The 26464-nt window shown below is 40.3% G+C and overlaps 1 protein-coding gene across 1 annotated transcript in view; it reads right to left on the bottom strand.

The window, feature by feature from the left end:
* Positions 1–23: 23 nt before the first annotated feature.
* KPNA1 (karyopherin subunit alpha 1) overlaps positions 24–26464 on the bottom strand; it is a 54461-nt gene continuing 28020 nt past the window's right edge. Inside the window, exons 8-14 of the mRNA XM_082277888.1 lie at positions 25844–25943; positions 25115–25278; positions 23900–23978; positions 21564–21689; positions 8886–9013; positions 7987–8165; positions 24–7059 (exon numbers count right to left, since the gene is read on the bottom strand). Coding sequence (XP_082134014.1) covers positions 6872–7059; positions 7987–8165; positions 8886–9013; positions 21564–21689; positions 23900–23978; positions 25115–25278; positions 25844–25943 — 964 coding nt within the window. The 3' untranslated portion in view covers positions 24–6871. The remainder of the gene's footprint in view (positions 7060–7986; positions 8166–8885; positions 9014–21563; positions 21690–23899; positions 23979–25114; positions 25279–25843; positions 25944–26464) is intronic.

The raw sequence follows: 26464 nt of genomic DNA on the forward strand, positions 1-26464 counted from the left end.
GCATTCTTGGTACCAAGCCCCTGCGTGAAGTCTCATGTTCTTACTTACCCCTTACAGAAAGGTTACTGTAACACAAAAGGACAGTCCACTTGGTTTCCACTTGTACATCTGTGCTTGTACAAACAAAATACCTTCACTGGCCAGTCATCCACTATCACTGGCTATTTCAGGTCCCCTCAGCAAGAATGGAACTGTATGTATTCTGTACTGGTACTGGCTACTTCAAATAATCCACGTGTTCTTCTTTGTGCAAGACAGAACAATTATTAAGGGAGCCCTTGAGCCAAGAGTTAATGCAAGTCAGACAATAACATCAGCAAAATGATCCTAAGTTATTAAAAAGCCTGCTTCCCTATTGTAGGTCCTATTATTCTGACTCTATTTGTTTAAGTGAGGATAACTTTCTGTGAAGAACTGCCTGCCTTCAATAAAACGAGAGGAAGAGTGAAATAGCATTCCAGAGACCCACAGTGGTACAGCTGACACCCTAAGAGTGGTCCCACCAGAGCTGGCAGTGAGATGAGAGAACATCCAAGCTAAGGGAACAGAGATGACTATTTTGAGGAATACTGAGCAACAGCTTCAACTTGTACTGTCAGATTTACTATTTAGAGGCACATTAGTATCAGAAAGTCAGTCAGTTCCTGCTCTCTGCTACTAAGTTCTTTCTTTACAAATGTCATTTAGATTTATACGTATTTTGCTCTTTTAAATGGTTTAAATGTGCTTTCACGATGCTAGGCCCACCTAGAGATCACCTGCCTCAAGAGTGCTATTTCTGGCATTGAGCCCAGTCACACACTTCATGTTGAACAGCCTGCAGCAACCAGGGAAAGTATTTTCCTTCTTCCTTTCAGTTCATTTGGAAGGAAATGTAGAGTGGAAGTGTCAGCACTGCTCAAAACTATGTTCCTGCCCAGCACTGCCCTGCTGACTGGCCCTGGGGACTCCAAAACCAGAAGAGACATATCAGTTTGCCAGAATTTTGAACTTTCTCATAGTGGGAGGGGGATTATTTTTATTGTACGCCTAAAAATTAGCAGTATTGCTGAATAATCAAAAGCCCTACAAAAATGCAGGGTAAATCTTCAATAACTGCTGCAGTCCATCTATGAATTGCATTTCTGAGTACCACAATGAGCTGTAACCCATCAGACAAGCTGTGTAGTCAATTCCACCACAGAACTTACAACCTTTAGGTGATACAATGACCTGTCATCAGATTCTCTGGGTGGAAATTATCATAAGTACACTGTCAATCAAGCAGAGCAGGATTCCACAGGTTTGTCCACTTAATCAGCACTGAATCCAAGCCATGTTTAATTTCACTGCAGGTATGTGAACAGATTTTCCATGACAATTCTGGTTCTTTGCCACACCAGTAGGCAGACAGGTGGGAACCAAAACAAAATCTTGCCAGATTACATGCCTGTGGTCACGTATGTACTAAATGACAGCAGAAAAGAGAACGTGCATTTCAGACAGCATTTCAGCTTTCTATGAAGAAAAACTTGATTTATGCTTGGTGATGGCAAAGCTTTCAACTGTGCATCTCAAAAATATTACCCCTTCAATACACACCTCTGAATGCACTCTGTGAACAGAGCTGGATAGTACCTCTTCTACTTTTGGAAATAAAACTATTTGGACTCATCCAGCTGGTAAAGTACTTCAAATAAAAATATGCAAAATACCATTTAGAAAGCAACACTTCAGAGCAGCAAGTCACCAGTTTTTCGTTTTACTTGAATTTCTGTAAGCTTTATGCCATTTACTCAAAAACTGGTCCAGTGGTTTGACGAAAGCTCCACATATCTTTCTGTCACCCTGGTATCTCCACCATTTCAGTATCTGCCATAAAGACTGCATCACTGCCCAACTTTGTGTTTTCTTTCAGCTTCTGTGTAGGCTCGAGTCTCAAACAAAAGCCCAAGACAAGGAGCTTTGTGTGGTCTCCAGCTTGCTCCCAACCACTGCACTATTTTCTTTCCAAGTAGCTGGGTACTAAAAAATAATGTAAATCTTTCTCAGAGAGGCAATGAAAGGAACCACCTCTTTCCTGGTGTGAGGGCTTCCAAGAAGCACTTCTAAACACAGACAGTGGTTACAAAACCAGCACACAATTCCAGCCAAAGCAGCCAGTCCAGCTGACCAGAGAACTTAACACCCCTCAGATCACTGACAGCTCATAGCTTCAGCCCAAAGCCTTTCAACAGTGCAGGATGGAAGGAACATCCTAAGCCCTTGAATGGTATTTCATTTTCTTTTTCCCCTTTGGCTTGGTCTGTAACACCATTCCCCTTTATCCAGAACAGTCCAATTTATCAATCCTATACCATGTGCCTTATTGCTGTACCTGGTCCAAAGGCAACTGAAACTTTCTAATGCAATAATCACCTGGCAACTTCAACACTGCCTCAGTGGAACGTGCAGGAGCCCTATGGACACAGCTATAGCAGTACACAAAGAGGTCTTGCTTACTTCTCTACTAAGACTCAGGCAACTGAAGAAAGACCTTCATGTCTAAAATTGGCACGGGAGAGTACTAATGGTGTGTTGTGCCAATTTCCAGAAGCAAAAAATAATCATACTGGAAGAGATGGGGATTTATGTTAAGCTGACATAGAGATCGAAGTGCACAGAGGTAAGACAGCTGTTCTGGAAGTCCCCAGGGAAGCAGAGAAGTGTATTGCCAGGAGCACTGTCACATGTAGGATGACATTGGGCAATCTAGTTCTTCAATAGCCTTGGTGCTGACAGCAAAAAAAAAAAAAAAGCAGGTACAAGAACATGTAGGTCCAGGGCCATTGCCTTCCTCCCTTCTTTTAACATTAGGCAAAGGGCCTTCAACCACCTGTATTTGGTTGGCATCACGGAACAAACACAGGAATTTAAGAACAGGCTGAAGTCTTTAGGCAGCAGTTGCCTCAAATGATTGTGTGGTGTCTTCAGAGGAGCCCCAGGTGCTGGTCCTGGCTTAGTTACTGAGCTTTCGATAACCTGCTCCATCATCCTTTGTATCCAAGACACTGACCCTGCCTGCCATGTTCCACTGGGAAATTCAGCAACAGAAAGAACGATGGCTCCTGTCTGCTGCCCCAATAAAACCACAACTTTAATGGCATTACAGATCTGTGTGCTGGACTGCTAGATAGCAACCCCAAGCAGTCCTGCATCTTCCTTTCTCCAACACCCCATTTAAAACAGACATTGTTAAAATCTCAGTACAGTGCTTCTACCTCATTACTGATGTTTCAAAAAGCATTGAATAAATTCTCATTACCAGCCTGTGGGGCTTTTGGAAGGTGCTTAGATTGTGTCTCCACAAGCAGACAGAAACCAATGAGAGGATTTCAATTTTGAAGAAAATATGAGAACACTTTTCTAGCATTACATGCTGTCTCACAGAGCTAAGAGAAGAACCCAGGAACTCCAACAGCTCCATCAACGACCCTCTACATGAGACCACGCCACCTCCTGTTTAGACACAAACCAACAATAGGTCATTCAAAACAGTGTGACCTTCACACAAGTGGCAGCTAGAGGTGTTCTCTGAGATGGTCCCAGTCTGAGCACATCCTTCAGGAGAGCAGAGAATACTGGTTTCAGTGTTCCTAGCAGGGGACACAGCCACCCAGAACTGTGCTAGGAAGCAGTGTTCAAGCAATATGGTATAATGATCCTCATACTTTCAGTGGCACTTTTCCTCCAAGAGAGTCCTTCATCTGTGGCCTGAATGTTATTTATTACATGGGTAACGTTACACTACATGTTTGGCTCTGTTAAAATCCAAGTAGTTTACTTGCCCTTGGCTTACCAAGTAATTCTGATCAGTCTGTATAAGTGAGTTTTTCCTTTCATAAATCACAAGTCTAATCTTCCTTCTGTACCCATTTAATTTGCAGCCTTTGTTAGAAAGAGATACTGTTTCTTTTCAACCTATTAATAAAGCTAAGTAAAGCAACACCAAGAACTGGTTGCTGGAAGATCCTGATGGAAATACACTCAGTTAAGCACCATTTAAAATTACATTGAGACCTATGAGTTAGCCACATTTTAATCTGTTTAATGTGTGCCATGTTGATTCTTGTATTGGTGTGGTTTTCACTCAAAATATTATGCAGTACCAGTCAAATGCCTTACACAGTCTAAGTACTTATGACAACAATATTACCTGTGTCAACCAGGCCTGTCACTTCAAACAAACATACCAAGTTTAAAGGTTTATACTTATCTGCTCTGAATTCACATATCCACGGCAAAAGTAACATATACTGGCCAGGCTCCTTACACAGGAAGGCACACCAGTCAGCTTAAATGGACTCTTTTTTAATTCACTCATTTAGAGGCAATTGTCATTACTTTCTTGAGGGGCAGGGGAGGGAAACGCCAATGCACCACATTGTTTTCACTAGCCTGGAAGAGAAAACACTTATATATATAGATATATAGGTATGTATATATATACACACACTTTATGCATGTGTGTATATATATGTGTGTGTGTGTATATATGTATATATACACACTAGTGTATATATACACAGAATATACATATATGAATATACAGAATATATGCACACACACTTTGCTCAGATTTGTTTACAAAATATGTAGCATTTTTATACCATCCAATAAGAGGTACATGGTTTTAAACAAATCTTATAGAAATGACATGTTATTGGAAATTTACACGTAAAAAAATCCAGCACAAAAAAATCCAAAAGCTAAAACAAGATTTTGCTACTCATCAGTGCTTCTATCACCCTTCAAGAAAAGAGAAACACAGTTATTTATATGTGATGTAAAGGCAACACTGAGGGGTTTTTTTTCTTTTTTAAATTAACCACCAAATTTAACCCCTAAAATTACAAAGAATTGAAGTCCATTTACAGATCAAGTGCAGTAAACTAAATGTTCCTTCAGCACAAAGCAGCACTAGAGAAAATAACTGGGAGAGGGAAAGTGGAGGCCAACTGGCTTAGCTAGGGAGGCAGCAGGTGGCTTCTGCAGTGGCCACACAGGTCAGAGTCTCCATCCTGAAGCAGAGACAGAACAGAAGACTTTATTTAAATAATGGTCACACAGAGCTGATGTTCAGGCCTTTACCTAGCTTCTTTCAGCAGTATGACAAGTGACTTATGTGTTTTTATAACTCTGTATCCAATGGGCTGGTTTTGCTTTTGCAGTGGCTTATTACTGAGAGGAGTCATGAGGATCTTGACAACAGTTCTGCCACAAACATTTACCACAGGTACGTGACGCTGCAGTTGCCAGTGGCAATTTTGAAATGTTTACACTGGACAAATGTGTGTTCCAAGCATCCAAAATGGCTTGAAAGAACATAGCCCGATGCAGGGGGGAGTGGACGGCCTAGGGAATCCATTGCATTCTCTGACATGGAACTACCACTTTCAATCACGTGGCATCTCCCCAGTTGTGTGAAGAGTTTGGTGTCAATGTCAGCTGAACTCAGTGAGGAGTGGCTGGCCTTTGCATCAGAAGTCTGTGATCCAAGCAGGTTGCGGAGCCAAGAACATGCTGCTAGCAGAAGGGCAGTCTCCAGCTGCGCGCAGCAGCTGCCATGCAGTCAGCGACGCCTTACAGATGTCACCTGGAGGAACCATGCGTTCCATGCTAATTCACCTGAAGTCTCATAAACAGCAGAAGGGAAAAGTGAAATGAGAGGCCAGGTGGATCCAGATGTAATAGTACTATCCTGCGAATGTAGTGTCACTTGAGTTGTTAAATAAGGGCCTTGACCAGGAGGACTATATTCCATCAGGTGAGCTGGAGAGGAAGCTCTTGTCTCGTGAAAATGAAAAGGAGACCTAACGCTCCTTGTGCTAAGTTTTACAAATTAAGATTTCTGTATTCAGAAGTTAACTTTTCAGAAGACAAATCTGTTCAAGTCAAGCTGTGTAAAAATGTAAAGAGGCAGACAGGAACTTTTCAGCCATAACTAGAATACCAGGGACCAGACTCTGGAGCATGGAGCCAGAAAGGGCTTGATTTTTAAGGAAAGGTCCAGCTGGATCATACTGTGCTGGCAAGCAGAAGTGGGGGCAGTTTCTCCATTCTAGAAGCTGTTTTGGAAAGTCATTTCTGGGGAGGTGTTAAGAGTGACCTATTCACAGGTTCTTTTTTTGTGGATGGAGGGAAAAAACTAGGAGGGTATACAAATCTCCACAGTGGTCTGCAATCCAACTTGGGAGCTCAGTGTTGAGACGGGATGGGGCCAGATGTGTTCAGTATTCCTAAGAACCACAAAACATGTCCATTGCAGCCTGTTGTTGCAGGGGATAGAGAACTTACTCCATTGTTTGTAACGTGTTCCTCATGCCAATAACCCCAGCTGGCACATACAGCAAGGTAGATACATCACGTGTGAAGGTTTAACGCATCTCTCGCAGCCATCTAAAGAGGCAACCATGGGGGATGAATTCAGCTACGTTCTCACAAAGGCTGAATGTCTCCCTGGACTGCAGGCACACTCTGCAGCAAATACAAGAGAAAGGCAGCCTTCTCTTGGATGCCAGGAGTGAGGGGCCAAGTGGAGGAGGGATTACTTTCCTGTAATAGGAACAGGGAATTTCTCAAAGTATAGAAAGGTGCCTCAACTCCACAAAGATGATAGTGGAGAGATTCAGAATCTAGAGGAGAAGGGTGATTCTGGTGACCCCTTGCCAAGGAGGGGACATCCTGCCACGGAGAGCCAAAAGTTTTCCAGACGTATGTAAGAGCATGTGCACAAGGCAAGCGAATGAGCGCAAACAGGGTTATGGAAAACATTGAGAGAATCACTCCACGGGTGGCTTGTGGCTCGACAACAGGATTGGCTAGGTAGAGGAGCACACAGCACAGGGGCACCTCAAAGCTGGAAGCCTTCCATGGGAGCCTCACACTGCTGGAAGATGTACTGTTGCTGGTTGATATCCACTTGTGGGGCAATGCTGCTGTCTTCATCCTCTGTTCCAAAGTAGTGCTCAATCAGATCAAAGGCCTTCTGATAAATCTCTTGATTCTCATGGCTCTGCAGGAATTCGATCTTGTCTAGGCCTGCAGAGAAAAGTAGTACATAGAAGTTACAGCTCAGCAAAAGGACATTACCACAGTAATTTTCAGTCTGTTCCATGATTCTCCCCACCTTCAGAAAGAACAGGCCCCTCTACGGAGACCTGTATCCAACTTGTACCCTCCAGAACCAAGCAAAGCCAGTTTGAACTACAGAGATCTCTGTAACTGTGTTATGTCCTTCGTACTTTGTCTGCCTCTACCCTTTCACTCAAAAATTAAATCAACAAGCTTGAATGGGTAAAGAACAAGGCCTCAAACTCCAAGACTTTTTCTGAGGAGACTTTCAGGACTGTGTTTCCTAAAAGTGTGTTCACAGTGCTTTCTTTATGAAGATTGTGACTACAGAATCACCTAAGTGTAAGCTGAAATAGACTTCTGATAATCATCTAGTCCAACCTGCAGCCCAGCCCAGCCCAGCAGTACTAACCAACACCAGATTAGATCTGATGCGTCTGAACAAGTATTCCAAACTGCCAAGGATGGAGACTCCATTTCCTAACCTGTATAGTATATATGTATACAATGCAGTTAAACTCAGGCAACCAGTTTTTGGGCATGCATTAAGCAAATGGGCAAACTCAAGCCTTGTAGTCAGATACAAAGAAAAATAATACAGCAAGGAATGATGCTATAATCCAAGTGTTAGCCATTCTAGTAAATCTCTACTATTGGGAATTGTAGTGGTTTTCTTGTTAACACCTTTTACTCTGTATCAATCAAGAAAAGAAGATCTGCACATTCTGTCTCCAATCTATACACAGACAAAGATAATGGAGAAGATGGATTACACTGGAGATTTATCAAAGAACAGGTTATTTTCAGTCACAGTGATAACTGGGCCTACTGAGATTCCAGTGGGTTTGTGACCATTGCTGTATCCCCTGAGTCCCCCAGGTGTTTTGCTCCTACCATACGCTTCTTCAATAAGAGCGCAGTAAGGATTAATGCCGGTGCCACTGCGTTTGGATTCCTGCTCTCCAAGCCTCAGGATGTTCTCCAGCCCATTCAGTGCTACTTGCACAATCTTTGAGTCCATTACTGTAAGGAGGTCGCAGAGTGGTTTGATGCACCCCAGTTCTACTAAATACCTGAAAAATATCACATGGAACCCAGTAAATTGTCTGCAAAATTATAATTGGTGTAGCCATTTAAGTACTTAGCATGAAGGTCTAAGAATCAAAACAATCAGATAAAATATCAATTTGACTGGAAAAACTAGAGAAATTACACACATCTATTTCTATCTAGTCAATTCTGCTGAAATGATGACAATAACTTTAAAAACCTTTCTCTGTCTCACTCTGTATAGCTATGAAATACTAATTTATTTTTTGTACCATAATTTATATTCCTATCATGGTAACTTATACATATTTTCTATAAAGAGCAATTATATTAACATGCTTACAAAGTAATTTTTCTTTATACAAAACTGCATGGAAGCATAATGTACTGGTATAAGCTAAACAGGAGAAACAATGCATGTCATGCCATTGTCCAAGGGGCTTCCTCTCCAGACTGTTACTGCACTGTTACACTCTACACCACTCAGAAGTTAATTTAAAAGTTGCATTTAGTTTTTTCATATAAGACAAATGGTTCAATTATTTAAATAAGTATTACAGCTGAATACTTTTGTGACTTCTCCCTGGAGGGATGAAAGGCTCATTCATAACAAGGACATGGTCTCTCTGGATACAACACTGAAAGCATACTGAAAGGTTTTGCAGTTTCTAGGCTGACAGTTTGTTTTCTTGCACAAACACTAACTCAGTCAATTGCATTGAAAGATTTAAACTATTTCATACTTGATCTGTTCGGCAGAGCCTCCCGATGTCGCATTTGTGATTGCCCAAGCAGCTTCCTTCCTTGTCCGAAACTCAGCTGTTTGCAAAATGTTTATAAGAGCTGGGAAGATATGGGCGTCTATGACTGTCTGCAAAAATAAATGACATAGCAGGGTCATAATAAAAATTAGAAATAACTGCTTTGTCCTGAGTTAATGTCCATGCCCAGCACAACATATTAAACAGTGAAATGTCACTTTATCAAACGTCAAAACTGATAAATCAGTTTTCAGCTTTACTTTCAAAACCTTAGTTATTCCTGTAGTCTATGCTTGTCCTAAATGAATTCAAAACACATTCAGACTGAAGTGACTGGCATATTTAATGAGTTACTTAATCATACCCTGACAGCAAAAGAATGCTATACTTCCCTTATTTTATCAGGTAGTAAGCCACTCAGCTATGAAGTCAGTAAACCATTAAGTCATTAAGATCCCCATAACCTCATAGGGCTGTGTGCTATAATACATTTCCACTGGGAGAGACAACGGAGCAAAGTTGTTCATGTAAGAACTGCTCAAAACAAGCAGCCACCTAGTGAAAAGACAAAGCACTGATGGTTTGGCAGTGGGTTGGCTGCTTAGCTCTACAAAGTGATAGAAGTCAAATAAGTGTTTGGGCAGCAACTCTAAGTTTCTAGTAACTCCTTCTGAAAATGGCCTTTTGCAATAAGATAAAAACGAAACCAATTTTGTTACACACCTATGACAAAGATTTGAAACACTTGGATAAGGATCACTCAAACAAGCAAGATCTCAGGAATACTTTTTTAATCTACTGCTTTACAAGTATAAATCATCTCAGAACTAATGAAGGAAAATTTGAAGAAAGCCAAAAAGATCCTTTTCACAGAGCTCTGTAGAAGAAAACAGATTACATACAGCAAAAAGCTACAGTCAATTCACAATGTGAATGGCTAACCCGGTAAAAAAACCCAATTGTTTGATATTTTTTTTATCCTTCCTGTTTGTCTGGGCATCTACACTGCCTCTGCTTTGTAAATCCATACAGCCTATCACTTGTATCAACAGGCCCATGAACACTGTCTCCTATGCCAAAGAATCCACACTTCTAATACAGCAATCTGGGGTCCTTAAGGAAAACTATTACTTCCATCATGCCAGGTTGTATTACACTTGTACATTGCCAAGAATATTTGAAAAAGTATCCTTCACTGAAAGTTTTGAACATGACTGCTGAAAGTGATAGGTAATAAACAGGAGCCAGCTATTAAAAAAAAGAACCCTAAAAAGATAAAAGAAAGCATCTTGAAAAGAGATGCCTTACCCCCTGACATATTTTACTGCAAAAAACCCCAACTGATTTGTAAAATTATCACTGTAAGGGTATGTGGAACACAAGACCTCCTGTTTCATTAAGGTTAAGAGATCAAGGACCTTTCCAGCTCAAAGGCAGATACAAATAACAGGAAGGTAATGAATAAAACACACAGCTACACAAACCTGATAGACAAGGGATAAGAGAAACAATCACAAAGAAAAAGTTCCAGTCACTAATTAATAGGTCATTAGGAAACTACAGGCAAGAGAGCCAGCCTGGACTTTGTAACTGATGACAGGGACAAGTACACCTGTGCGAAACTTAGTAACAAATCTTACCTTAACTATTTTACCGTGTAACCACTCTCTCTATCCCACCAGAGCACTCCAAGGATTACGTGCCAGCAACCCAGCACAACTCACTTTGGGCCAGGAATTGGACCAGACCTCAGGAGATCCCCTTGTGTCTGTAGGGCCAGCAGCTAGAGTGGGTGGGTAGATGTCTCAGCATCAGTAGCTGGAAGGGCCATGAAATCAGGTCCCATAAAACGTGAATTTGGGGCCAGCAACTGCTGTCAGGCCTTGGACGAAAGGGCCCCTGCAACTGGACCAGGTGAGGGTCCCAGCATCAGCCACTGGGGCAGGATCACAGCCTACAGGGCCCATGTACCTGGATGCCAGCTAGTAGAGGGACTGGAGCGAAATTAAGTGAAGATCCCAGCACCTCAGCTGCCATGGGACTCCAGGTCACAGGACCCACATGCCTGGGCACCACCTATGTGTTATCCCCAAAAGCAGCAGTGGGTGTGGAAGATCCCAGTGTACTTAGTTTGCTGGCAAACTGACTGAGCAGCAAGTGGGAGGCCCAGGATCCAGGCATGGACAGAGGGTTTGTGCTGATATTCAATGGGTCCGCAAGTGTGGAGATACCCAAGACAAACGTGTGCATCTGTTTGTTTGCCAGTGAGAATCAAGCTGAACCAGGCAGTGAGTAGAACCCCAGCACGGGGAGTTAAGGGAGCTCCTGATCCAGCCATGGACAGCAGCTGAGCAGAGCCCACACTGGTACTTGAGACATCTGTGACTGTGCATCTAGAGAGTGAGAGCATGAGTGTTTTCACTCATGAACTTCAGTCCTCATCAGATGGAGAGGAGAAAGGGGACTTTTCAGTCTACACTTTGCTTTATGTCAGTCCAGAGAATTCTACACAAGGGTGTTGTTGAGGCAGAAACCCTCACCAGAACAGTGTGTTACAGGATATCAAGCACTGCCTACTGAAAGATCTTGATATGGATCTAGGATAGGGATATTTGAGGGCATTAGGATTTTATGATTTTGGCAAAGAACAAGTCAAAAACATCTCGTTATCACTTCTTAAATCCTCTCCCCCAAAACACCCTTCTACAGGAGATTTATTTCCTTAGAAAATGTCTTCTTGAAACCAATTTCTAAAACAAGTACTAAAATCAGAGTATGTTACATGATAGCATGGAACTAAATCAGCATACCTTACCTGACAGGCAGTCACTAACACTTGAGTCTTCTTACTGCCAAAAACAAATGTTACCTTAAAATGTTTCAACTTAAAACTTGTAAAATAGTAAGCAAATTCCACAATAAAGGGAACTAGCAACAAGATGGCAATTAAGTGGGGAAACACAAAAGATAATTACTGTTTTTCTTCTGGCTCAATCAATTTTGAACTCTGCTTCAGTGCTTGGATGCTTCAGTTCAGTGGGTAAAATTACTCTTAAAAGCAGAGAAATGTGTATTTGAACCTTCTTAGAAAGAACTGATCTCACATTTCTTGGGTGAGTACTCTTACTTCTGTTTCTATTGTATAAAAGGCTATGGGGACCTTGCTTAGTTTCTGCTCTACAATGAAGTTGACTATCTTTACCCAAGCAGAACAAGTTAATGCACCACAATGAATCACAGCTTCTTGTAAGGCACTCCTCTGGAGGAGACTGACTCAAGAGAGATTACCAGTCAGTGTATTTTTATGTTTCCTACTGCTTGAGAGGCAACACAAGTGCTGGCACCTCGCCCTAGCACAAGTATTAGTTAAAGGTTCTCAACTGTCTGTAACAGAGCCAAGCTTTTCCACTAGCACTCTCTCGACAGTTGAAACTCTCAGTGCTTACCTTTAAGGAAAAAAAAATACATTAACTAGGTCAGAAAATGGTCTGCTTTCTAGTCTAGTTAAAAGTCTAGTTAAGCTCAGCAAGGGTGGAAACAATAAAGTACCAATACAGAGTACGTTCTTAGCAGCATCTATTATTTATACCCTGCAGACTTGCAGCCTGCCCACAGCAGTTACCCTTGAATGCCTAAGGATTCCTATCTCTATGATATTTTATGTGGGAACAACTGTTACTGTGGAAACAGGTCATGTTTCCCTTTCAGTTAAACTTCTTTTAAGTGATAAAATAGTAAATGCTAGAAGACAATTGGATTTCGTTGGGGTTTTTTTCCTTGAAGAAAAGCAAGCCTCAGGCAGAACAAAACCTTAAAGAGCTGTGGCAGGATGAGGCAACTTAAAACTTACAAGGATTTAGATTGGCTTAATTCAAATTACTTTTTTAGCATTCCTATTCTGCATGTGCCTGACGTGGAAGTGTGTTGAAGACCAAAGTAGTGTTTGTAGTGCATAGAAAATACTCAAGATAAGCATAGCTTTCAAACAAAAGAAACAGTTAAGGGATTTCAGTTCAACAAGAACTTGAAAAACGTGAAGGAAATAAAAATGTTTTAGGCTGCTACTACTAGGCACTGAGGTGCTATCTACAAAATACATTAGAAATCTCTTTTTTGCACAATAGGTAATCCAAAGCCCATCCTTCAATACATTAAACTTAACACTGAAGCTTTTGTCCAGCTGCATCCGTTGGTATTTGTTGGAACTGAACCCCCTCTTGAGTTGTAACCACGAGTCTTTTGGAAAACCAAAACTGAATTTTAACTGAAATTGAATTTTTATTGAAATATGGACTTTCAGATTTAATTTGTAATGCTCAGTACTTAGCAAATCTGGCCCTCACTTCTAAAGTGTCAACTTTTCTATGTTTGGTTTGGGATGTGTATGTTTTTTTGGGTTGGGGGCGATATTTTTAATAGTTGGTATCCCTGTGGTGTAGTCATCCAAGAGGGCTGCCTGTCTCTTGGAAACATTCTACCTGTCTTATTTTAATCAAGCTTCTTCACAGTATTTGATTTTTAAACAGTGAAGCTAGATTAAAAATTGAATTTTTGAAGTACCATTACACCTGCATGGATGTTTAATCTAAATATGTTGTAGCTGCTGTTAGGGAGGCCTTCAGTTATAGTATATTAAATTTGTATTTTGAGCTGGTCAATACCATGTGAGAATTTGCTTGTCCCCCTTTGGGTTCCCACACCTAAATCACTTGTGATATGCAAACACACACATACACATTTAGTGTGCACGTACTGGCATCACATGTCTACATATCATTCATCACATAAATGTGAAAGCAAACAAGTCTTAGACTGTGACTGTTTCCCTGCTCCTGCAAGCTCTCTCATTACCTTTAACAAATCTAAATTACAGTCACCATATAACTGGCAGCTGCAAATACAGCCCTACTGCTATGATCCCCCCTCCTGGCTGGAAATTTTAGTTCATAGAGGCTTCTCAGTGACTTATTTTCCAGTTACCTTGTTTATTTATTCAATTTACAGCTCCTTTATAAATAACATAGCAAATATTTGTAAGCTAAAACTACTTCACACTATGGCATGAGTACAAAAAACCTCTGCCTTCCTAGAGCTGGAGAGGAAGCACTTCAGATCTCAGTTCTAGTGAACCTTTATGTTGTTGACACAGACACCTAAGCCTATATACTCCAAACTGCCTATAAAGCAAACTTCTAGCCAGTTTACACAAAGCTGTTATTGCTGTCAGGAAGAACCTGCAGTATAATGACCAGCACCTTGTTGAGCTCTCTCCTGCTTTTAGGGTTGGTCAGTCGTAAAAAAACCAAAACAAAGAAAGAAAAAACCAACCAAACAGACCAACCAACCTCCCAAATGCAGTAACACACCACTGACTGGTGTGGTTTTCAGCCAGAATAAAGGAATTAAAGATATTCTAGCTCTGCTGCCCTTAATGTGGTATAAGGTATGTAGAAGCCTGAAAGCAGATTTTGTACTTAAACACAAAATTAAACCTGAAAGAGATTGATCTTTGACTTCCACTAGTCTGCAAACTAACATGGCTTTGTCAGCAATGCCGTATATATACTTTTTAAAGTTCTACTACCACAAAGAGCATGTTAAGATTCTTAGATTACTTATGCAAACTATGACATAAACTAAACACACTTCATATTTCAGGTAACTTGATGCCTGTGTAAACCCCAGCTCTGTGTGAACCATGTCATACCTTTTCCATGTCCCTAGCACTAGTTTTGGAGTGGTCCCCAGTGGTCCTTTTGGAGAAGAGCCTCTGACAACTCTGAGCTTGTAACTTTACCACATGTTGTAAAAATGCATTTCATTCCAGAGTTTTTAAAACTGACAGGTAATGTATCATTTGCTACATTTGCCCATGTCACCCTTCTGCAAGGTTAAGAAACTCTAGAGGAGGAAAAATATGGCACAGATCCCATTGCTACCATGCCTAGCCATACTCAGACTTCCAGATGTTCTTGTGAAAATTCAAGGTATGTTAGAAAAGAAGTGATAAGTTTCTTAACCTGTCAAGAGCAGAGAACTCCTATGATGTCTTCACTGTCAGACATGGAAGATTGTGTCTGATGTACTGCCCTTCATAGCTTTTCAACGGGTTGCGAAGTTAAGACACACAGAGCATTTTCTGAGGTATGTGATAGCCTTTCATACCCTTCAGAAGGGTCGACAGTCAGGATTAAGCTTCAGTTGTGCAGTTCTCCTTCTGACTCCCAGGAAGATGTAGTTCCCCTTCTCCCTGACTGGGGAAGCTATCCACTGATGTACAGCAAAGCTGTATACAAACTAGGAAATTAACAAACAAAAACTATACTTAGTTTTTAGTGACAATCACGACTGCATCAGGATATACACATCCACCCCAAACCTTGAAAGCACAGAAATAAAGAGGGGAAAGACTGCTGTATTCCACCACATTTTTCTGTTGCCTAGGCACTGTTGATAACACACTCTGAAAGGCTTTCACTTCCACCTTTGGTGGGGAAATAAACCCAAACCTCCTGTGCTTTAGTAAGAGCCACCAAAGAAAGTCCAGCACGCACTTTCACACATTTCATGCATGTTAATTTACACTGTCTTAACACTAGAAAGAGTTTACTTGATTGTGTTGGAGTGCAAATCTAATAGTGATAGGCTGCTGCCTTATCTTTTAGAAATGGCAGTGAAAGCCTTTGGAGTGTGCCACCAAACAGCATCATAGGCAGTATGGAGATGGATATAGAAGTCCTTCCCTCTGACTTTATATTTCTATACTTTATAGTGGGTGGATGGAGGGAGTGTAACCCAATGCAATCTTAAACACTAAATATAGTTCTGTCTGTTAATATTGGTTAGGTAAAATACCTGTCAGATCCACCAAAATATTTTAATGTCTCCTTGGTGTGCAGAAGGGACTGTTAGATTATGGCTTGAGCACTACTCAAAGTTTCCATAGTATTTCAACATCCCAACTGTTCTGGAGCAACAATCCACTAGTTAGATCAGCTGGTAACTCACAAAAATGTGGGTTACTATGCCAGGCAGATGTGAAAAAAATTATCATGTGCTGAAATCATTCTTGTTTGATTTCTAGCTAAAGACCGTGCATGTTCAAAATCTGGTAAATATCACAGATAGGGGAACAGACCTGCTCCAGTTTATGACCTCTAGTAGCAGCTCTTTAGCAATTTGGAGGGACTGGGAGGAAAGGAAAATAAATAATTTAATTTAGAGCTGCATCTAGTATCTTGGAATTCCTTCTGTAAGGAAGACCAGTTCTCAAGAAGTAATGTTTTAATTCATCACAACATGAAACAATGTAAAGACAAAAAAAAAAAAATCCTCAACTCACAGATGAAATAGGTTCACCCATGAACTTAGTTAAATCAAGTATTCATCCCGATGGGAATTGTCCTTTATCATCACTGCTATTAAAAACAGACTGCACTTTTATTCTCCATTTTAGCATATGACCACCTTCAAGAAACATTTTATCAAACAGCATTTTTCAACTTCAGAAATTCTTTTTTCAAGTGCTTTTCAGCTCAAATGTTTACAGTGATTTTGCCATTAAATAGAAGTTGTCTGAAGTAATACCTCAAAGGCATTTTCTGAGAAATGCAGACTTATTAGCTCTGGAGCTGAAAGGAGATTTCATCACACCTTGTATCTCACTCAACATTCTCTAAGTTGAGACTAGAAACTAAACAATCAAGGGTCTTTCTGGAACTTGTTACACATCTGTGATTGAGTTTCAACAAAAGGTAATCACTGCAATCACACCTGCAATTGCCAATTTTACTTCCAAGAAACACTGGCTTTGAGCTCTCCAATCAAGCACGTTGTAAGCATTCTCCACTGTGCTTTACTTCACAACTTTCCTCTAATGGGCCATCTTCTGCAGTTCCAAAAATCAAGGCCTGATGACGGACACGACTTGCAGTATGTCGTCATTACCAGGATAGTTATATTCCGCTCACAGTCAGATATACTGGTTTTTAATTTAATTTTTGTAACTGTCAGTATAGATTAAATTGGGTATGCACTTAGGGCAGTCAGTGTTTCACTACAAAGCCTGTGTGTGCTTGGAGTTTGAAGGCAGATCAGTTACTCTGAATGGGGCCCAAGGGACTCTTAAATGAAATACAGCTTTCACTTTTGAGAAGATGCTTCTTACATTCTTTTTCCCTGGACTTGCATAACACACCAACACACTTCCAACCTTGTCTGTGACATATCCTAAGGCAGCTGCTTTTAAGCTGGACTCTTTTAAATCCACATGTATTCTGGTGATTTGTTTCACACTGTTTTCTTCTTGATACAAGACTCCTGAGAAAGAGAGCTTCTATCCACATAATCACAAGTATTTTTCTATGCATAGTTAAAGAGCTTTTTATGCACTTGCAAAGAGCCACTGCTAGAAATGAAGATGCAATACTAATGGCTCATAGCATTAATTTCCCTCTCCCTACCTTCTGACCTCACCTTTTCAAGTCACCTTGCAATTCTAATCTGTTCTCAATAGCACAGCAGCTGACCCATGATAGAACACCCCAAAACATTTAAAAATTGCTAAACACACACATGCATAGACTAACAATTTTGTTCAGGTAGATAAGGCAAATTCTGTTTTAAAAAAGGAGATCATTTTATCCTTACTCCTTTTCAAATAAAGATGTGGTAACAGTTTAGAAGACCAAGGATTACCAGGGATACAGTTAAGACTCTCCAGCTAAAGCCTCACTTATGCCTGAGTAATGGATACCAGGTGTCAGAGTACTGTGCAAACAAGGACATTTCATTTGAAAACATGACAGTGTGGTACAGTGAATACTTATGAAGAAGTTACAGAAGTGAATACACTACTGCAGTAGTTTCTGGTGCACTAGAATTCAAGTTAGCTCTATGACTCTTCATAACTGTATCTTAAGTAGATCAAGAATATGAAAATAGAGAGCCAAAGTTTTGAAAAAATGTTCCAACAACAAACTACTTTCCATTGTCACTTCTGATACATCTTTATTGAATGACTTGTATAGATATCTGGCTTTCTAAAGCTCTTCTTACATTTGGAACATCTCCATACAATTACACATCCTGAAGCAACCCTCCAACAGACTTGAGAAAAAACACAAACTTAAGACAATGTATTTGGCTGGACTGTTCCTCAGAAAATACTCTTAGACTTTCCAGAAAAAGCAGAAATGCCCTTCTAGAGAGCAAATACTGGGTTTCAAAGGTGGTAGTTGAAAGGATCAAGAGCCAAAAGACTCTCTACTGCAGGAAACACAAAGGCAAAAACATTTTTACCTTGGTACAAGCAGCAGTAACTACCTACTCTGCACTGCTACTTGCACAGCAATTACAATTGCTGATGTGGGAAAAAAAACAGTGGTACAGCTGCTGATTTTACACAGCACTTTTCATTAGAAATTCAGCTAATCCATGGATTAACACACAAACCACAATAAAAGCAGAATCAAAATTCTTGGAGCTCTACCAAGGTTAGAGTGAGTAACCGTATCGTTCTCCATATCTGACAAAAAAACATGAGCTCCAGTGGTAAATACAAAATCCTGACTGAGAAAGCCAGAGCAAATACCACTGCAGGGGGTTCCTTTCCTCACAGTCCCACTTCCATCTTAAGTCACATCTTTACATCAAACAAGAAGGACCTACAGGGCTTTCCACCTTCACAAGTTTTTGGGCTTTGCCTACTCATTTTCTAACATAAGGATCTCTGAATGTTAAATGAGCATTCGCTCTCATTTTCAGGAATTTCAGGTAGCTTAGCAAAGACTGAAATATCTTTCACAAAAGTATTAACTTTATTCCCTATGCTTTCTGAGATGAAGCCCTCATTGAAGTTATTAAGGCTTTATGCTACCCCTTCAGCAGCTGAATGTTCTTTTTAAGGAAGAATGTAAACCCAAAAGATTCCAAGTGTCACCTGCAAAGGGTACAATACACTTATTCCTCAGGAAAAATATGCAGCCTTTTCATAATCTTGTGCAAGTTTTCTGCAAAAAGAGAAGTAATTCCACCCCATAGGTGGAGAGGGTTAACCACTTCATGCTAATTATGATCATATAGAATGACTAATCCAGACTCATCATTATAAGAGCAGCAATCAGGCTGCCTTCCAAGGAAAACAGAGCTAACAAGTACGCTTCGGCTACTCTGCCAATATATTAAGAGGCTTGATTCACTTTCTGTGTAAACACTGTTTCTTCCAGGTTACTAATGAGTAAGACAAGTATTTCAAGAGTCTAATATTTCTGACATTTATTGCCATTCCTCAAAGAATAAATGTCTCCACCCAGACTTTCATGCATCCTCTGCAATCCCTGAAAATACTTTCTGTATCCAGTGAGGGACAAAAGAATTGAAAAATGTAACCTCAGAACTAAATTTGATTTACATAAGACTGTTATTTGACTGCCTTGATGGAAACACTTGTATTTATCAGATCAAGCCTCGTTTCAGGGCCAGGTTGAACGGGGCCACGGGCAACCTGATCTAGTGAATGGCATCCCTGCCCATGGCAGGGGGGCTGGAATGAGATGATCTTTAAGGTCCCTTCCAAACCAAGCCTTCATGATTCTATGATTCACTACAATCTCTTTTCCCAACACTTCTGCAAAAGAGAAGGAATGAGGCAATGTTCTTTGTATTGGGTTTGCATGGCAAGGTTTTGGCAGCAGTGGGGGGAGCTACAGGACTGGCTTCTGTGAGAAGCTGCCAGAAGTTTCCCCCATGTCTGACAGAGCCAATGCCAGCTGGCTCCAAGATGGACCTGCAACTGGCCAAGGCTGAGCCCATCAGTGACAGTGACAGCAGCTCTGTGATAACTTATTTAAGAAGGGGACAAAATTATTGGGTAAAAGTAACTGCAGCCAGAGAAGAGAGGAGTAAGAATGTGTGAGAGAACCAGCCCTGCAGACACCAAGGTCAGTGCAGAAGGAAGGGCAGGAGGTGCTCCAGCCACCAGAGCTGAGATTCCCCTGCAGCCCCGTGAGGCAGACCATGGTGAGGCAGGATGCCCCCCTTGCAGCCCATGGAGGTCCATGGGGGAGCAGAGATCCACTTGCAGCCCACAGAGGACCCCAGAGCAGGTGGATATCTGATGGAGTCTGTGACCCCATGGGAAGCCCACAATGGACCAGAGTCCTGGTCGGACTTGTGGCCCTGTGGAGAGAGGAGCCCACACTGCACCAGTTTTGCTAGTGGGACTGGTGACCCCAGAGGGGCCCATGGTGGAACAGCCTGTTCCTGAAGACTGCACTCCATGCAGTTCATGAAGAAATGCAGCCTGTAGGAAGGACTCATGTTGGAGAAGTTCCTGGAGTACTGTCTCTCATGTGCGGGACCCCATGCTGGAGCAGGTGAAGGACTTCCCTCTCTAAGGAGGAAGCAGCAGCAGAAACAACCTGTGATGAACTGACTGTATTCTGCACTACCAAGGGGAGGAGGAAGAGAATCACGGATAAAGCTAAGTCCAGAAAGGAGGGAGGGGTGGGGAAAAGGTGCTTTTAAGATTACTTTTACTTATCATTATCCTGCTCTGATTTTGATTGGTAATGCTATTTATTTCTCAAGTTGAGTCTGGTTTTGCCTGTGACAGTAACCGGTGAGTGATCTCTCCCCGTCCTTAACCACAACTCATGAAATTGTATTTACTTTCCCCTGCCCAGTTGAGAAGAAGAGTGATAGAGCAGCTTTGGGGGACACCTGACATCCCACCAAGTCAAACCACATCCCTGAAAGACAAGCAAAAAATTCCCTAGTACAGCTGTTCTTAAACAGAACTCCATATTCAGGGAAAACAAAATCTATTAAGCTGTTTCTTCTTTATCTAGCCAAAGACTTTTCTCTGGGGAAAAGATGTTCCATCTCTCATTTATACTACCTGGAGACAAGTCCTGGGAATTCTTCCTGACAACTGACACTCAGTCCAGACTCAGAACAATGATTTGATCTTTTGGAGCCTAATTATAATGACTGATATAAGGGAGTGGGACTCATTTGCTTCTGCGTGCTATCACTTAATATGAAGGGATTACAACATTTAGTGTAATCAGAAAGGACAAATCCCAGGGCAACATGTTAGATAGCCTCCATTATTGTTCAGTTTAATAAACAGCAGATACAGACTTGGCTAAGCACACATGCCTAGGATGGGGCATTATAAGGCACATTTATGGAAATTATACAAGGAATTTTAAGAAAATAGAAACAGAAATAAAGTACTTTCAAATATAGGTGTCTGTATCTGATGGTGAAACCAAGAAATATGTGAAGTTATTTGATTCTCAAAGTCTGTAGAGTATTCTTTTCATACTTGAGCATTTCTGTATTTTAGTTATTGTCAAAAGCACAAAGCAAATTATTTAAGACGAAATTTTCTTGAGCTTAGCCACATTTTGTCATTTTCTACCATGACAGTCTTCCCCCCTATAATGTGCAGATGACTAGAAAATGAAATTATTTTAATTTAGAGATGACTGGGACATTGAAATATTCTAATTATACACAATAATATATTTCTTGTATGTAATAATATATCTGTGACAGTGCATACACACAAATATGCATTTTATACACAAAAAACCACCTGTGTTCCTTCTAGTCTGAAAGACAAAGATTACTGATCATAGCTGAAAAGGTTACCTGGATCTGGGCTTTGTTTCCAGCTGTTATATTAGATATTGTCCAGCATGCTTCCTTTTTGATAGATTCTTTTGGGCTGCTTAGCAAGTGCAGTAAGCTCTGCAGGGCTGAACAATTCAGAATTACCTGAATACAACAGAAAAAACAAAACAAAACACACCTTAGAAGAACTTTAGGATAAAGAATCACAGGAACAAGGAATACAATGTCTTGAAAATCTAAAAAGCATACCCCCATTAGATGCTCCCAGAGTTTGTTTGTTTTTTTTAAACCACTAAATACACACAAAACAAAAAAACCTGCAAGAACCAAGAAATAAATGTCTGCAGGAAAGCTAAAGAGCAAAACTACCAAGTCATTCAGGTAAGAAACCACACCTTCATAATGATTTCAGTGTGACCTGAAAACAAGAAGATACTAAGCACATTATGACCAAACAAAAACAAGATGATGGTATTTTCCTGTATTTTTGTACACTTGTAAGCTCCAACTACTTCTGTCTTCCCCATCTGCTGGCACTGTGGTGCATACTGTGACCAGTGTTGTATCCAGTGACATTATGAATGGACAATTCTTATTTAAAAAATTACAAAAATTGTAAAAACCCTGCAATTTTACAGTGCAGAAAAGGTGCAGCAAAATTTCCATCTCCTAAATAACCAAAGTACAACAGAAAATGCCCCAGAACTTAGATGTTGCAAGACAGCACAGTCGATTATGTCATGTGTGATAGTGAAGGACTTTTTGACCACCTAAAAGGGCCTAACAAGATTCAAAAAATGAAAAATTAATGACTTATTTTTTTTAATTCAATTCCAACTTCTAACAATTAAGCCAAAAATTGGGAGAGTATACCAAGAAGCACAGTAGTTTTGCCTTGTGTGGCAAAAGCAGACACCTTAGAAAGAATAGTGTGCCACAGAATTTTATGAGAAATACTCCAGTCAAGCTGAATCATGGTCATGACTTCTGATCATGGAATTTGAGGACTTAATTCCCTTGCTTGTATCCTACCGGCTCCATATTCTTAAAATCTTTGTATTCCCCACTAAGATTAAAGAAGAAAAGATTATGGTTCAGGATTTTATCAGGTGTCTGCTGGGACAAGTTGGTTTTTTTTCTTCATGCATACTATCTATGGTTTTGGCCATCTCCAAGCACTCGCATTGTTAATACCTGAAAATGAGACAAAAAGTAAAAGCAAGTTTGGGTCCCAAGGTTTTACAGAGAAGTTCTTGAAGAACTGTCTTGTATGTTGCATTCATATTCAGAAATGGATCAGTTCTCAAAGCTGGCCTCTTCCTTCTGATTACTGATTTTTATATTCATCCTGTAACACTTTTTAGCATACAGCACAATCTGCAGGCAGGACTATCAAACTATCCTACTTATACAGTTCTCTAGAATTTTAGGAAAGCTCATGGTATGCTCCTCTGAAAACATCACGTACAACAAAAACATTTGGACTAATTTTTAATTAAAATCTAAGGTTTATGCAATATTTAATAACCTGCATTGCATGTGAATTAGTGATCCCTTGTGGTTTTATCTTTAACAAAATTATGAAATCACACCTCAATCATTCTTTATGACTGATCTGCGAAACAAATGCCACTGCAAAAAAATAGAACAATGACTCTGCAATTCAGCTACACAAAATACATTGTAACAATCAAAAAATCATGTTATCTTCCTCCTAGCAATAAGACATTGAAACAGTGCCCTGGTGCTGGTAACACATCTTTAATTCTGGTCTCAGAGTCACAGAACTACAGAAGCATCCCAGTGACAACCTAGTGCCTCTGAAGAAACACATTTACTGCCTTCCAATTTATATCTAATACAGTGGTGGGAGTCACTGCCTCCTACTGATGCTTCTCCAAACAAATCCCCAGACACAGCTACACACCATCCAAAATCTGACCAGACACTTGTTCTTCCTCATAAATATGATATATTTTCATCATAGATACGATATATTCACCACAGATTGGCAATAGCATTGAATGTGACAGGCCTTTGATAGCACTACCAGGGTGCATCTCTCAGCATGAATTTCAGCCTAAGAGACAGATTTGCTTTAAATAAACCAAAAACATCCCACCCTTGAGGGGTATTGCACGGCTGCCCAAAAGTCCTAGACACAGCTACCTAAGAATCATCACCAGTTCAGGACTGAACAGGAAAACTGAAAACCACCACATTTTGAAGTAATTAGTATCATTTACCTTCACTTTCAAACTTCAAAAGGAACAAGAGGAGGTGCTTGTGCACAGGTTACCACAATTAACAGAAAGATGAACTGTGATACAACACAAGAGAAAGGTAATCCATACCTGGGTCTGGATATCGTCTCCTGTAACGATGTTCCCCACAGCTCGTAAGGCAGGAGATACGACTTTGTAGTCATTGTGCCTAAAATTGACAAAGAAAAATATAAGTATTAACCTTCCCAAAGCATCTCCATCTTCACGTTCTCAAGGAAGGACCATCTATCAGCCAGGGGAAAACTTCCCTGATAAATCTGACTTTCACTATCTAAATAAACACTGATTTTCAACTAATGGTAAGCCTTTCTAGGGTTTCTAAATATTTAGACCTTTAGATGTCATTCAGCAACATAAAAATAAAATATTAAAAGGATAAAAGTACTTCAGAGTACTTCCAAGCATCCTTGGGAGGAAAAAGTAATTAGCTTTAATAATAAAATACACTTAATGTAGCACACACAAAGGCCAAGAATGAGACAGAAGAACAGGGGTAGAAGTTGTGTGTTTAACCCATAGAGCTGTTTGATCATCTTCTGTCATCATATGCATCCCTCCAGCATCATCGTTAAATCAGGACTGGAATAGGAAAGGTGAAGTAAGGAACTTGTTTCTCAAATGAAAACACTTCTTTACAAAAAAGCTACTTAGAGGCAGTATGTTCCATTAATTAATCCAGCATCACATTTGCTCTAATGTTAGAAACCTTAACAGTCTTTTTATTTACATCACTGAAAACCATTATTCCTTGCTCTTAGGCCATTGAATGGTCCATGTCCTGACCTTGGATCTGAAGCCATGGCTCTGAACAAGGCCAGTCTCAGCAACCCCAACTCTCACAGCTACACTTTACTGACCAAAGTGTGCGTATACTCTTCTACAGCAAGGGTTGAGGAAATTACTTATATTTCAAGTCCCTGGTACTGTCAATTCTAGCAAATTGAACTATTTCTTACATTTTTATCTTTGATATCCTTAGGTAATTTCCTTGTTAGGTAACTATAATATGGACTTCAATGACACAAGGAAAATTCCAATGTATACTATGGATTTTACAAAAATGTAGCTCTTAGGTGCAGGAAAAAACCTCTTAAGAAACAGCAAAACTAGCACAAGAAATGTTCCATTGCTTTTGTTACTCATGACAAATAGAGAACACTGAACAGACGGGTAAAATTACATCTGGAAATTACATCATTTCAAGGCATATTTAATTAAACTCCTTATTGGTATAATCTTGATTTCAAGGAAAAGAGTGACGCTTGCTTGCAACAGATTTCTTACATCAGCAGTTCCACAAGTCTTCTGCAGACTCCTGCATCAATCACAGCCTGGATTTTATCATTGGGGCCATCAGACAAGTAAGACAAAGCCCAGCAGGCATCAGCTAATACATCTGTATCATTGACAAAGAGCAGCCAGGAAAGCACACTAAGACAAGGTGAGACCTGTAAGACATTAAGAGGAGATACATACAATTAAAAGGGCCAGAAGATCTCTTATTATGTCAGCTCATTTTGTATATCATTGTAGGACTAGGCACTGGAATCTTAAGATTCAACACTCAGAAAACTTCAGACCTAGCTAGCACTTCTATGCAGGACTGTAGCTATACAAGCACAGAGGAGCATTACTGCAGAAAAGTACCAAAGCAACTCTTCAGCCTCTACAGAATGACGTCTGCCAGTGAAACTCAAGACTTGTCCACTCAGATGTGCCACCTGCTGCTCTACAGCAGCCAAGATGTAGAGTTTTGTTCTGCTATGGGACAGTCGTCTCCAGTACACGAACAGGAACAAAAAGTTACAAGGCAGCTGTGTTAAAACAGTGGTTGTGAATGTCTGCCCAAAGGACTAAACAAAAAACTTCAAAAAACTTCATCTGTAAGAAGCCCATCAAATATTTCAGAATTTCTCTGAAACATTACTTCTGTTTAGTTTAAGTTTCACCACCTGAAACTAATAATTTGGCTATCACCACTTCACAACACATTTTCATTCAAGCATCTCTTACCTTGGCAAAATCAGGAGGTGGATTTTTCCCTCTGCAGAGGTTGGACAGAGCCCATACAGCATTTCGGGTCATAGTGAGACGATTCTGTTTTGAAAGCAATCTAAAACAAACCAACAAAAAATTCCAACCCTTGCTTTTAAAAAATCAAAGCCAAGCAACCCCATCAACTGTATGAATCATTAAAACAAACTCTTTTTAACATATACCAGGGCAAAATATGATAGATTTTTTTTCCTATAAAAATACACCTGAGGAAAATCATTCTTGATGGCTACTAACACACATGCTAGATACAGGAATCTAGTATCCCAACAAGAACAGTAAAGATTACACTAAATTTCTCTTAAATGCTTAGATACTGACGTGGCAGATTAACAGTCAAAAGCTGCAGGAATTGTGACAAAATTACTCTAAGGAGGAGGACATGCAGGTAGTTTTGGAGAGTACTCTCTTAGCTAAAATTGCATTTTTATGACCGTCTCAGACTATGAGTCCTACTTTGGCCTAGGAAAATGCAGAAAGGAAAGACCTAATTTCCCCACAAGTGTAACAATTCAGGGGTTTTTTTCTCACAGCCATCCCCCACTGTACCACTGTCTATGACAGCACTGGAGAATTCCC

The sequence above is a fragment of the Coloeus monedula genome, assembly GCF_965178545.1.
Source record: "Coloeus monedula genome assembly, chromosome: 3".
NCBI classification, from domain to species: domain Eukaryota; kingdom Metazoa; phylum Chordata; class Aves; order Passeriformes; family Corvidae; genus Coloeus; species Coloeus monedula.